The 12,812-nt window shown below is 45.3% G+C and overlaps 1 protein-coding gene across 2 annotated transcripts in view; it reads left to right on the plus strand.

Moving 5' to 3' along the window:
- Positions 1-12,665, plus strand: part of PLAT (plasminogen activator, tissue type) — a 35,541-nt gene extending 22,876 nt beyond the window's left edge. For both annotated transcript variants that reach the window (XM_088151879.1, XM_088151880.1), the window contains exons 8-14: positions 2,016-2,187; positions 5,928-6,013; positions 7,054-7,243; positions 8,968-9,104; positions 9,206-9,346; positions 10,715-10,863; positions 11,749-12,665. In XM_088151879.1, the coding sequence (XP_088008005.1) occupies positions 2,016-2,187; positions 5,928-6,013; positions 7,054-7,243; positions 8,968-9,104; positions 9,206-9,346; positions 10,715-10,863; positions 11,749-11,907 (1,034 nt within the window). In that variant the 3' untranslated portion in view covers positions 11,908-12,665. The remainder of the gene's footprint in view (positions 1-2,015; positions 2,188-5,927; positions 6,014-7,053; positions 7,244-8,967; positions 9,105-9,205; positions 9,347-10,714; positions 10,864-11,748) is intronic.
- The last annotated feature ends 147 nt before the right edge of the window (positions 12,666-12,812 follow it).

Genomic DNA, 12,812 nt, shown 5'->3' on the forward strand with positions numbered 1-12,812 from the left:
GTGATATTCCCTCAGTACCCCAATTACAATGTGCAGATAAAAGGCCCAGAGTTCATTTCAAGTGTGCTATTTGCATTTGGAATCTGTTGCTGTCAACTCTCAAGATGAGATCCAAATAGCTGTTACTATCAGTGAAGCAAGCCATCATTAGGCTGAAGAAACAAAACAAACCCATCAGAGAGATAGCAAGAACATTAGGTGTGGCCAAAACAACTGTTTGGAACATTCTCAAAAAGAAGGAACGCACCGGTGAGCTCAGCAACACCAAAAGTCCCGGGAGACAACGGAAAACAACTGTGGTGGATGACCGAAGAATCCTTTCCCTGGTGAAGAAAACACCCTTCACAACAGTTGGCCAGATCAAGAACACTCTCCAGGAGGTAGGTGTATGTGTGTCAAAGTCAACAATCAAAAGAAGACTTCACCAGAGTGAATACAGAGGGTTCACCACAAGATGTAAACCATTGGTGAGCCTCAAAAACAGGAAGGCCAGATTAGAGTTTGCCAAACGACATCTAAAAAAGCCTTCACAGTTCTGGAACAACATCCTATGGACAGATGAGACCAAGATCAACTTGTACCAGAGTGATGGGAAGAGAAGAGTATGGAGAAGGAAAGGAACTGCTCATGAACCTAAGCATACCACCTCATCAGTGAAGCATGGTGGTGGTAGTGTCATGGCGTGGGCATGTATGGCTGCCAATGGAACTGGTTCTCTTGTATTTATTGATGATGTGACTGCTGACAAAAGCAGCGGGATGAATTCTGCAGTGTTTCGGGCAATATTATCTGCTCACATTCAGCCAAATGCTGCAGAACTCATTGGACGGCGCTTCACAGTACAGATGGACAATGACCCAAAGCATACTGCAAAAGCAACCAAAGAGTTCTTGAAGGGACAGAAGTGGAATGTTATGCAATGGCCAAGTCAATCACCTGACCTGAATCCCATTGAGCATGCATTTCACTTGCTGAAGACAAAACTGAAGGGAAAATGCCCCAAGAACAAGCAGGAACTGAAGACAGTTACAGTAGAGGCCTGGCAGAGCATCACCAGGGATGAAACCCAGCGTCTGGTGATGTCTATGCGTTCCAGGCTTCAGGCTGTGATTGACTGCAACGGATTTGCAACCAAGTATTAAAAAGGGAAAGTTTGATTTATGATTATTATTCTGTCCCATTACTTTTGGTCCCTTAACAAGTGGGAGGCACATATGGAAACTGTTGTAATTCCTACACCGTTCACCTGAGTTGGATGTACATACCCTCAAATTAAAGCTGACAGTCTGCAGTTAAAGCACATTGTGTTGTTTCATTCCAAATCCATTGTGGTGGTGTATAGAGCCAAAGATGTTAGAATTGTGTCGATGTCCCAATATTTCTGGACCTGACTGTACATATGTCTGTGTTTGTATATATCAGCGTTTCTCAACCTTAACAACTTTAAGAAGTGTGGACTTCAACTCCCAGAATTCCCCAGCCAGCAGGCTGGCTGGGGAATTCTGGGGGTTGAAGTCCACACATCTTAAAGTTGCCAAGGTTGAGAAACATTGGTATATATGTATGTATGTCTGTAAGCATACTTAGGCACACCCATACACATGCAATTGGTTTAGTGCCATCAGCATTTTATTACAATATCAGATCAACTTGGTAACTGTCATAGCAATTTGTAGTTGTTTACTACATGACAAGATGCCCGTCTTCTGCTGACGTCTTTGCTCTAGCAGTGGGCAAATTGAACATCTCAGAGCTTTTAGGTTCCCCAGACACCCATGACCACCTCAATCCCTTCAGGATGATATTTGAACAAATTCGTTTTACTGCTTTGTATGAAGAGTCAGGATCCCTCTGATCATTTCAAATATTGGCCTCTACTTCAGACAGGGATCCTTCCCTATATTCAGCCAGGGGCAATACTCTCCAACATCAACAGAAGGACATCTCCAACCAAAAGAATTAAAAAGTGGGACTTTTTCCATCAAACTTACCACTTTTCCTGTCCTTTGCCACAGAAAAGCATTCGTGTGTTTCTGGAAGGGGCACCGACTACCGGGGCAGCCATCACCAAACAGCATCTGGGGTGACTTGTCTGAGATGGGACTCCCACATCCTTGCCAAGAAAGTTTACAATGCCTTCCATCCTGATGCCCATCATCTAGGCCTCAGCAGCCACAACTATTGCAGGTCAGCCAGAAATGAGCTTTGGAAGATGGAATCTGTATTGAAAGGTCTTTGGAAGTGGGAGGGCCACAGTGGGTGAGGTTGGGGCAGGAGGGTTTTCTGCCTTGCCCTGAGTTTTAGATGGAGTTGGAGGTATTTCTTTGGGTCATTTTTAGTTCTGCAGTACCTTGCCAACATTGGCTAATCTCAAAAACAACCAAGCAGAGTTGGGGTTGGTTTAGAACTTGGATGGGAGGCCACTAGCAAACTCCAGAGCTGAATTAACTAAAAACACATCCTGGATGAAGACAGTAAAAGAAACTCTTCCATATTATTGCAAAAAAACCTACCTAGGCTTGTCCATGAAATCACAAGGACTCAAGCTCGATCCAGGGAGACGTTAACTTTGAAGGCCATTTTTGAGTTTACCCTACTGTTTTTGTGTATTTCCAGTGGTTGTACTCTGAGAGGGCTTCAGAAACCACAGAAATAGGTTGCCCAGAGCTGCTGTAAAACTTTCTCCCTGTTTTTGGTAAATCAAAAAGCTTCTGAGAAACCAAGTAGTTGCTGTTTTGTTTAAGAAGATCCTGGGACTCACCATGGGGCTTTGCAGTTGGAAATGGGGCTGAAGTGGGGTAAGGTGCTGGGATCTTAGGAAAGTAAATTGGCTTGGAAAAAGAAGAACGGGGAGGCAAGCATTTTGGAAGCTAATCAGATTGTGTGGAGGACAATATTGGTCTGTACCATTTTTGTTCACTTGATCTTCAGGGAAAGACCTTTCTCCTTGATTCAGCTTTCTGCGTGTCCTTTTCTTCTGACACAGAGCTAAGAGGAATTCTGGCATGAGAATATCCAGTTCTTTAGCATAGGGGCATATTTGGATGTGGAAAGCATATGGTGGGTGAATTCACAAATGGCTACCAAAAGCCATCTAACCATTTACTCAAAGGAGACTGACTGCTTTCTGGGCACCCAGTAAAGTTCTTGTGGGGCCTAAAGACATTCCTGCAACTAGATATGATTCTAGAGGCTGGGGCTTTCCTTTGGAAGAAGCCAGCCTTCTCTCTATATATTTTATTAACACATTTTTAAAAAAAATATCAGAAGACCTTACAGGGATGTCTGCAGGGGGTGGTCAAAAATATATTCAGAATATCAGAAGAGTTCCTACGGACTTCAGATCATAGCTGAGACCTTGGACTGCTGCATAATATCTATGAAAACCAAGCTGAGGGCTAGCTGCAGAAAATTGGGGGTTCTCTGCAACATCGGTCTGCATTCAAGCCATGCTGTTTTGTTAAGTTTGACATAATGTGTGATTGGGACATATCAGCATGATAGGGCTGGATTCACCCAACATGCTAGACTAGCCTCCAGTGAGGTTAGACAGCTTATAGTTCATCCTTTTGTAGGGGGCCAGGCCTTCTCTCAGCATGCTGGGGGAAACCAGCTCTTCTATTAAGCCATGACGAACTGATTACGTGCCATCAAGTCATTTTCAACTCCTAGTAATCACATAGATTTTCTCTATGAAGAGCTATCCCCAACCTGTTCCTTCAAGTCTCCCAACAGTGTACTCATCGTCACTAACTGAGTCCCTCCACCTTGCTGCTGGTTGTCCTCTTCTTCTCTTTTCTTCCACCTTTCCCAGCATTAGAGCTTTTTCCAGAGAGCTGGGTCTTTGCATAAGGTGTCCGAAGTAGGATAATTTGAGCCTGGTCATTTGTGCCTGGAGTAAGAACTCTGGGATGATTTGTTTGATGATCCATCAAACGCTAGCAAACGTTTGTTTTCTTGGCTGTCCACAGACTTCTCAGGAGTCTTCTCCAACACCAAGGGTCAGAGGTGTCAATACTCTTCCCATCCTGCTTCTTTAAAGTCCAACTTTCGCTTCCACAGAATATCACAGAGAATACCATGGCTTGTGTGATTCTGATCTTTGTAGGCATAGACACAACATGGCATCTGAATATCTTTTCCAAGGCCTTCATGGCTGCTTTACCGGGTGCTAGTCTGAGGTGTATTTCTTGACTGCTTGTTCCTCCACTGTTGATGGTTGATCCTTAAAGGCAGAAGCTATCCACCGCTTTGATATCTTTATTTTCAGTTCTAAGGCTGGTGGTTCTACCTTTTGTCATTAGTTGGGTCTTTTTATATTTTATTTTAGTCCCATTTTTTTTTTTTTACTCTGCTCCTTGACTTTGGTTACTAGGACTTGCAGATCCTTTGCATTTTCAGCTATCAGGGTAGTATCATCAGCGTAGTACAGTTTATTGATGTTTTTTCCTCCAGTTCTAAAACCACGCTCATCTTCTTCCAATTCAGGTTCCCTTAATGTATATTCAGCATATAGGTTGAATAAATGAGGAGAGAGTATGCAGCCTTGTCACACTCCTTTGCCAACCTAGAGGCAATCTGTTTCACCAAGTGCTGTCTATAGTGGGCCTTCCTGACCTGTGTATAAATTTCTCATGAGGACAATGAGATGTTCTGCGATTCCCATTTTTCTGAGCACTTTCCAAAGCTTGATATGATCAACACAGAGACTTTTCTATAATCAATGAAGCACACACTGACTTCTTTTTGGTATTCTTTGGCTTTCTCAGCATGGATCAGCAATAATGTCTCCTGTTCCTCGGCCTTTTCTAAAGCCAGCTTGAATATCTGGCAGCTCTTTTTCTGTGGAGGGCTCTAACCTGTGTTGGATGATCCTAAGCATTATTTGGCTAGCGTTTGAAATTAAGGAGATTGTATGACAGTTTGCGCACTGTTAAGTCGTCTTTTTTTGATATTGGAATGTAGATTGACCTCTTCCAATCAGTTGGCCACTGTGTCCTTCTCCAGATTTGCTGGCACAGTTGGTTAGAACCTTGACTGATTCTTCTTCTGTTGCTTGCCATATTTCAGTGGGTCTTCCATCCGTTCCTGTAGCTTTCCTGTGTCCATGTTCCTTATGTTCCATGTTCCTACTGTAATTCTATCTTTGCAGCTTCAGATTTTCTTTTCCTGTATCGCAGCAACAGCAACTAGACATCCTGAAGACTTTAATCCAGCCACATCATTAACACCATTAATCCTCCGAAAAATCCTCAGCTCTTCCTCAGTAGCCTGTTGAGAGGGGCCCATCATCCAGAACTATATCATCAGTCATTTTATATTTTCTGTCTATATGGTTTTCTTGGTTTAAAAAAAAACAATGGACCCTGCACCTGCAGGGAAAAGAGGGGACAAGGAAGAAGGGGGAGGAGAAAGAAGAAAGGAGGAGGAGGAGGAGGAGGAGGAGGTTGTTTTCTTGGTAAAAATACAGGAGTGGTACCTTCTCCCACATGCCTTTGCCATTGTCACTACAGTAATCACCTGCCTCTAGCATATTCCTGTATCGCTGCTGCCCAATAGAGGGGCCTACTTACTTTAGTTGGGCAGCTGAGATGACCTTCTTGCTTTGGGTGACCCAGCTGGGATTATATACTCTTGGCAGACACTCCTGACGTTCTTCACTCTTCCCTCCCAGAAACACCCCACCACCACCACAATGGGGCAGCACAGCAGGACTTGCGGGGGTAGTAAGCCATAATAGGGTTTATTTCTCTGGGCACAGCATGTAACATGAACACAGCAACTCTGTTAATTTGCGTTTAGTGTGTTGTGCGAATGCAAATTCTGGGGAGTTAAATGTGACTCTAATTCGCCTTTCCCCTATTGCTGCTCTGCACGAGAAAGGCTTCTCTTCTGAACAAAAACTTCCCTCTTCTTGTGTGTCACAGGAATCCTGACAATGACACTCGGCCGTGGTGCCACACGTTCAAGGATGGTGTGACAAAATGGGAGTACTGTGACGTGCCAGCCTGCTGTAAGTGGGTCCTTCCTCTGATTTATCTGAGAAACGTCTTCACAGTGATTATGGCCAAATGCTAATGCTGGGAGTGGAGAACTAACTGATCTCAGGATGTTGGCAAACTGCAACTCCCAGCAGCTCCTGCCAGCATGGCCAGGGAAGAGGAATATTGGGAACAGTGGTTTAGCAACATTTTGCAGTCTAGCGTTTCTCCACCCATCTTATACTGACCACGTTCCGCATCCCTGGAGCATGTAAGCAAATCCTAAATACCATATGGAAATACCCCAATGCTTGTCATGGCTGCCCCGTCCAAGGAACTGTGGGAATTGGAGCTTGGGGAGGGCATGGAGGAATCTCTCTGGGAGGCCCCCAGTTTCCTTTGGTTGGAGGAGCAGGCATTCCTTTGGTGGCTGGGGCAATGTGGGAGGGGCATCATGCAGATGGGTGGGGCAGGGTTTCCTAGATTTGGGGGCAAAGGGGTGATTTTTCTCACAATACATTAGGCCTACTTTGGGCTTGTACTGTTGTGTTTCTGTGTTAAAATAACAGGAATCCAAATTCTGAAGGTTGCAGAAGCAGCAAGTGGGCAGGGGGGTTGGTGGTCGCTGGTTGACTGTTCTAGAACTGTTAAGTCTCCTGGACAGGATTCTATTTCTTGTCTGCAGAGGCTGAATTTGCACAACATGCAAGGCTAGGTTCAAATGGAGTTGGTAGTTTGCGGTCAATGGTACTGTGGGAGCTAGACCACCAGGTTCAGCCCTTATGCGGTTGATTTGTTCAGACCTAACATGTTTTGTGGACAGAACAATTGTGCTCCCAGATTTAGCCAGTTGTGTGAACTCAACCAGTGAGTCATGACTTCATCCAGGAGCTCTAGCAGCAGTTGACATGGTGGCCATGCCTCAGCAGAAGGCCCCCAGCGATCTCTGAAAGCCTCGTCTGCGGTTGTCTCCCCTCTCTCTCTCTCATCCAGAGAGGTTGTAAACAGATGTTGATTTCCACTGCTCTGCCATGCCCAACCTTATTCCTTGCTTCTTTCTTCCCATTTACAGCCACTTGTGGATTGAGGAAGCACAAAGTGGCTGAGATCCAGATCAAAGGAGGCGTATATTCATATATTGAGTCCCACCCATGGCAGGCGGGCATTTTTGTGAAGTCCCGAGGTGCAGAGGGCTACCTCTGTGGTGGGATCCTCATCAATTCCTGCTGGATCCTCTCAGCTGCTCACTGCTTTACAGAGAGGTAAGAGATCAGCGTGTGACTCACCTTTTGGACTTTGGCCAACCAGCAAGTTCTTTGACCGCAGAGGAGATCTTTTGCTTTAGGGGCAGAGGGCCAAACCCCCTAACATCCTTTGTCCTGCTCAGTGTTTGCAGCTGTTTGGCAGGGATTCTTGCTATTTCCTGGTGACTCCCAGAGACTGACCTGGGAGCTTCTGCATGGGTTGTATCACTGAGTTAAGGTTCCTTCACGTTGCAAAAGCTTCACAAGAGGGAGGTTGTCCCAGGAAGCTGTGCAAATCCATAGCTGCCAACTGACCTGGGTTCCAAAGAACCTTCAAGCTGCATTTTTCCCTTTGCTTCTGACAGTGACTTAAAGCTCCAATGATGATTAAAGCACCCCAAGAGTTTGCAAGTACCTCCATGTTCCTCCAGCTCTTGTATCGCCCCATTTTTTGGCATTTGCTTTGCCAAAACATTGCAAGTGTCTTTCAAACCCTGGAAAATACACAGAAGAGATGAGGATGAGCTAGGCTTATGCAGGTGTGTGACTGGAGAGTGTAACTTCCTTGCTGCAGAAAAAAGACCTCCTGGAGCATCTGCAGAGACATAGATGCTTGTACAGACTCAAATATTCTGTATTGATACTGGCTGACTTATCACACCAAACCATGGTTTCTTTTCAACCATAGTTTGTTGCAACCACCGTGGCTGGGTTTTCAAATCACAGAAACTGTTTTCACCCCACAACTCAACATGAGCTATAAAAACCTGGGTGGTCACTCAGTGTCAACACAGAGTTTTCTGCATCTCTTTCTGCTGTTGGAGTTTTACAGCCAAAGTCTAACAGTCCTAGTTTGCTTAACTGTAGTTTATTGAGCAAAGGAAAATTGGCTGGGTGTGCAGCACATGCTCACCCAACCACCCTGCTTTTCTACCCATAATGGTTAGGCGTACACGTACATAATGCCACAAAGAAGCCAACCACCTTTTGGCTTAGCGTGTTGTTTGGACACATCCAGCGGCTGGATTTACATATTGTATTAATTCCAAGAGACAAATGCTACTGGTTATTTCAGCAATTCACAACACACTGTGAGCTAGCCTTATTCTCCCCATGTTTACAATGGGATGGGAAAATGGGAGGGGGGGGGCTTGCTGAGAGCCATCAGGCGTGTCTCAGACCAGGCTGAGATTTGAACTAAGCCAACAGGGCATCCACTGATGCCAGTGTCCCCTCCCCTGTGCACTGGGTCCCCCTCAGATCCTGGCTCCAGCTGGCTTTTTAAAAAATATTGGGTTTAAATCAAAGAGATGGGAAAAAAAGAAAAGAAAACCTCCGTCTTGCTGCAAAGCAAAGAACCAGCTTCGGCATCATCTGTTTGCAGCACTGCCTTTGGGCTCACAAAGGTTCCCTTGGGGTAACTTCTGGGGGATGGACATTTTGGGGCTGACTCTGCCCATCGTCACAACCGTTTTGTGCAGAGGCAGGTTTCTCGTGGCAGCTGCTTGAGGGGTGGCCCCTACATGAGCACACACCCTTGTCCAAGGAGTTTGCCTTCTCCTGAACTAAGAGCTTTGAGCTGCTATTCTCAGCCGCTGCCCTAGGCTGTCCCCCCACCCCCACTGCCCCCCTGCCATGCTTCCGAGTGGGAAGAGAACCTGAGCAAGGAAATGGGAGAAGTTGCTTTCAGAGGGAAGTTGCCCCTTGGAAGCTGGCCATCAGCTGCAGTTTTCTGCTGGCAGGATTGACCCTGGTCGCCTCAAGGTTGTCTTGGGCCGGACGTTCCGCGTGATCTCATCAGACACGGAACAGGTCTTCCAAGTGGAGAGATACATTGTGCACGAGAAGTTCAAACCCCAGACTTTCGATCACGATATTGGTAAGCCTTTTTCCTGCCCCCCTCCCAACCTGGAGGCCCAGCTCCCTCCCACCCTGGAGGCCCAGCTTCTCACAGGCTTCTTTTGCTCTCTGTTTTGACAGCCCTGCTGAAGTTGAAACTCTTTTCCGAAAACTGTGCTACGGAAACTGACAGCGTCCGCCCCGTCTGTCTCCCGGAGGCTGGACTCCAGTTGTCTGACTGGACGGAATGTGAGGTGTCCGGCTATGGCAAGCACGAAGCATGTACGTGAGGGGCTCTTTGTCCGGCCAGTTGGGGCTGAAGGACAATCCTGCAGTAGATGCTTCTGGACACAGCATTGGGTGTCGTATTTCTAAGGCAGAATTAACACTCGCTGGAAAGAAATGCGGCTGATGTTCATTCTTCCCTAAAAAACTCCAGATGGTAGATGGGAGCTGCAGAATATATTATGCCCGTCTTTTAGGGGGAAAAAACTAAAACCACCGTTTTTAAAAAGTCTGGGCTGCTTCCAGCAGTCGGGGATGCTTGATGGTCTTCTTGAGAAGCTTCTGGGGCCAGCCTTCTGGGTCATGTAGTCTCTAGAAAGCCCTCATCTTTGCTGAAAATAAGCTAGGTCAATTTATAGTGGAAACAGACAGTTATCAACTTTTACCTCTCCCTAAAGAGCTTCCTTCTCCTGAATTTGGTGCAGCAGACATGCCTGTAAGTTACATTCCTATCCAGTTACTAATCAGTTGATATGACTGGACCATGTTTACATCAGAATGCGTCTGCTTTCTATTAGGGCATGTCAGATCCCCAAGTCATAACCTTCTCCTCCTAAGCCTTCCAAGAAGTCCCCTCCTTCTCAGACCCCTTTGCTATGACTGTCATGATTCAGCAGTGCGTGGCCTTGGTGCTCAGGGAGACGGTTTCAGAATGTGGGGAGCAGTTTGCCAGATGCAAAGCTCATCCACAGAGAAACAGTTTTTTGTATGCAGAAAAATTGACATTTTCCATGACATCTACCTTTCTATAGTTAGGGATTTATTTTCTTTTTTTGCATGGAGGAATATTTCTCTGATGGCGTGACCCAGAGATTGCCTTCCATATCTGGATGTCCTGTTGGTGTGTTATAATCCCCTCTGTATAATCACTTCAATTCATTCTCTTAATCAGATGCTGAGTTTATGCTAGGAGAATGCAAGAGATTGTTTTGAACATGTTCTGGTTCCTGGCTGCTGGAAAGCTCACACAAGATTTCCCTTTTGAATTTGGGGAACTCATGCATCTATATCAGGATTACCTTTACTGACCTGAGGAGCAGGAATTTGCTAATTGAGCCCCAAAAGGAAGTCCTGTGCTTCAGTTAATTCAAGAGATGTGTTCACACAACACTCTAGACCAGATTCCAAGAATCGCTTGTGGGTCAACATTTCTGGGAAATGCTATTGTCTTGATTTGGTTTCACACAGCACGCTGCCACATTAAGTCATAATATGGTCTCTAGGCATCCCATATCATGCGAATGTGGTAGTTATATTTTATTAATGCAGAATTAAGGTTGAACAGGTTGTGTGCACCCGAGCACAGTATTTCTGAGCCAAAAGAACTTCTTCCTCCTCTTCACGATGTTCCTTTTTTCCCAACAGCTTCTCCTTTCTTCTCAGAACGTCTGAAGGAAGGACATGTGAGGCTCTATCCAGACAGCCAATGCACACCTGCACGACTTGCAAACAGGACAGTCACCAAGAACATGTTGTGTGCAGGGGACACCCGAGAACTTGATGACGCCTGCAAGGTAACATCTAGTTCTGAAAATGTTAAGAATAACCTTGTAGGATTGGTCTAAAGGTCCAGCATCCTCTTACTGAGGGTAGACAACCAGGCAGCAATGTACTGCAGGCACCAGCTCAGCATTCCCAGAACAGAACGTTCCTTTTTCCTCCTGGAACACATGAATTCAACTGTTCTGGGGTAATTTCCCATTTCTGGAAATAAATCTTTCAGAACAAGAAGAGGTTTGTGATGCTTTGGACATTCACAATACTATGAAAGGTAGGACTTATATCTAACAATAAATACATAGCGAAGAGGGTGGTTTCTTCCAATATTTATGTAATTCTGCCACCTTTCTTCTTTGGGACTTTAATTTTTGGGAAAACATGGAAGCAGAATATTTAGTTTTTCACACAGAGGAAGGCCCTTTTCTGGACTCCTGGGGACAGTGTTTGAGACATTTCCAGAGTTCCCCTTCCTAAGCTTGAAGGAATCAAATCCCATTAAAATGGCTTCAGACAGCTTGTTTGTCTGAAGTCAGTTCAGATGCAGGTTCTGGAGTGAAGCCTTCCACGGTAAAGCATCTATCTGGTGAGATCCATTACAAGATGTTGCAATTACCCTTCTTTTTGTTTGCCCTACTCACTGAAAGTGTAAACCTTTTACACCTGTACTTACGTAGTCATCAGGAGTTAAATTCCCTTTGAGAGAGTCTTTACCTTTTATGCTCCCCTTCCTTCACCAGCACCCTGTTGTCAGCAGTTGAATTCTGCCTAATTTGACCATCTGGATTTTGGGCATTCAGAACCCAAGCCAATTCATCTGGAATGTCAAAGAAGGCTAGATATTATGAATGGAGAGCTGCTGTTCCTTACTCACTCATTCCCTGATCTCTCCCCTTCTGCAGGGCGACTCTGGAGGCCCACTGGTTTGTCTGAACGATGGCCGCATGAAGTTAATTGGGATCATCAGCTGGGGCGTGGGTTGCGGCAAGAAAAACACTCCAGGCGTCTACACAAGGGTGGTCCACTACTTGGACTGGATTCAGGAGAAGATGCGTACCTGAGTCTTTTGGAGTTTGCTCCAGGACCTCCTTGCGTCAGGGAAACACACACTGGAACGGTGTTTCTCAACCTTGGCCACTTGAAGAGGGGTGGGGAATCCATGGCTGGCTAGGGAATTCTGGGAGTTGAAGTCCACCCCTTTTCAAGTGGTCAAGGTTGAGAAACCCTGCACTGGAAACTCGAGTGGGAAGCTGGTGTTACACATGGGGAGGACACACACTTGTGCAGTACCTTCTTCCTGTTACAATGAGTTCAAGGTGTGTTGGGAGCTGGACTAAAACCATGGTGGTGTTTTTTCAAAAAGCATTTCTATGCTTACCTAAGACCAGACACTTATTTGTTCCAACCATATTGACATCTGGGAATTGCCTGTGCCTCCAGTTATCTTGAGAAGTTCTGCTTTGGGAGAGTCTGTGTATGAGGACCCTATGCTGGTCTTGGGGTTCCTGGAATATGCTTGCCCTGCTTGCTTTTTTAAAGTCTGCTCTCTGTAAATTAAGGGAAGCATTTCAAGGTCTTTTGTACAAAACTGAAGAAATCCTAGGGAGAAACCCAAATCATGGAATTAGTTGCTACAAAGTTTAAAAAAAAAACACAACAGGAATCAGTAATCACTTCAGGCACCACTCTCTCAATAAAGCTTCAGAAATTATTTTTATATTTTGTAGATACTTAACATTTTCTGTATAAAATCAAATCCCCATTTCCCGGTGTGCAGAATGACAGGGGTCTTCTGTTCTTCAAGAAGACTATTGAGTATTGCCTCTTGTATGTTTTAATGCATTAAACTATTTTGATTTACTTGATGTTGTCCTTGAATTGCTCATTGCACATCACACCATGTGTAATAGAGTTTGCCTGCCATGTTTCTCTGTGATTTACACGGATTTAGGGGGCAAGGAGTGAA

Source organism: Python bivittatus, unplaced genomic scaffold, assembly GCF_059951505.1.
Source record: "Python bivittatus isolate LINGU-HERP-01145 unplaced genomic scaffold, Pbiv_v1 ctg000680_np1212, whole genome shotgun sequence".
NCBI lineage: Eukaryota > Metazoa > Chordata > Lepidosauria > Squamata > Pythonidae > Python > Python bivittatus.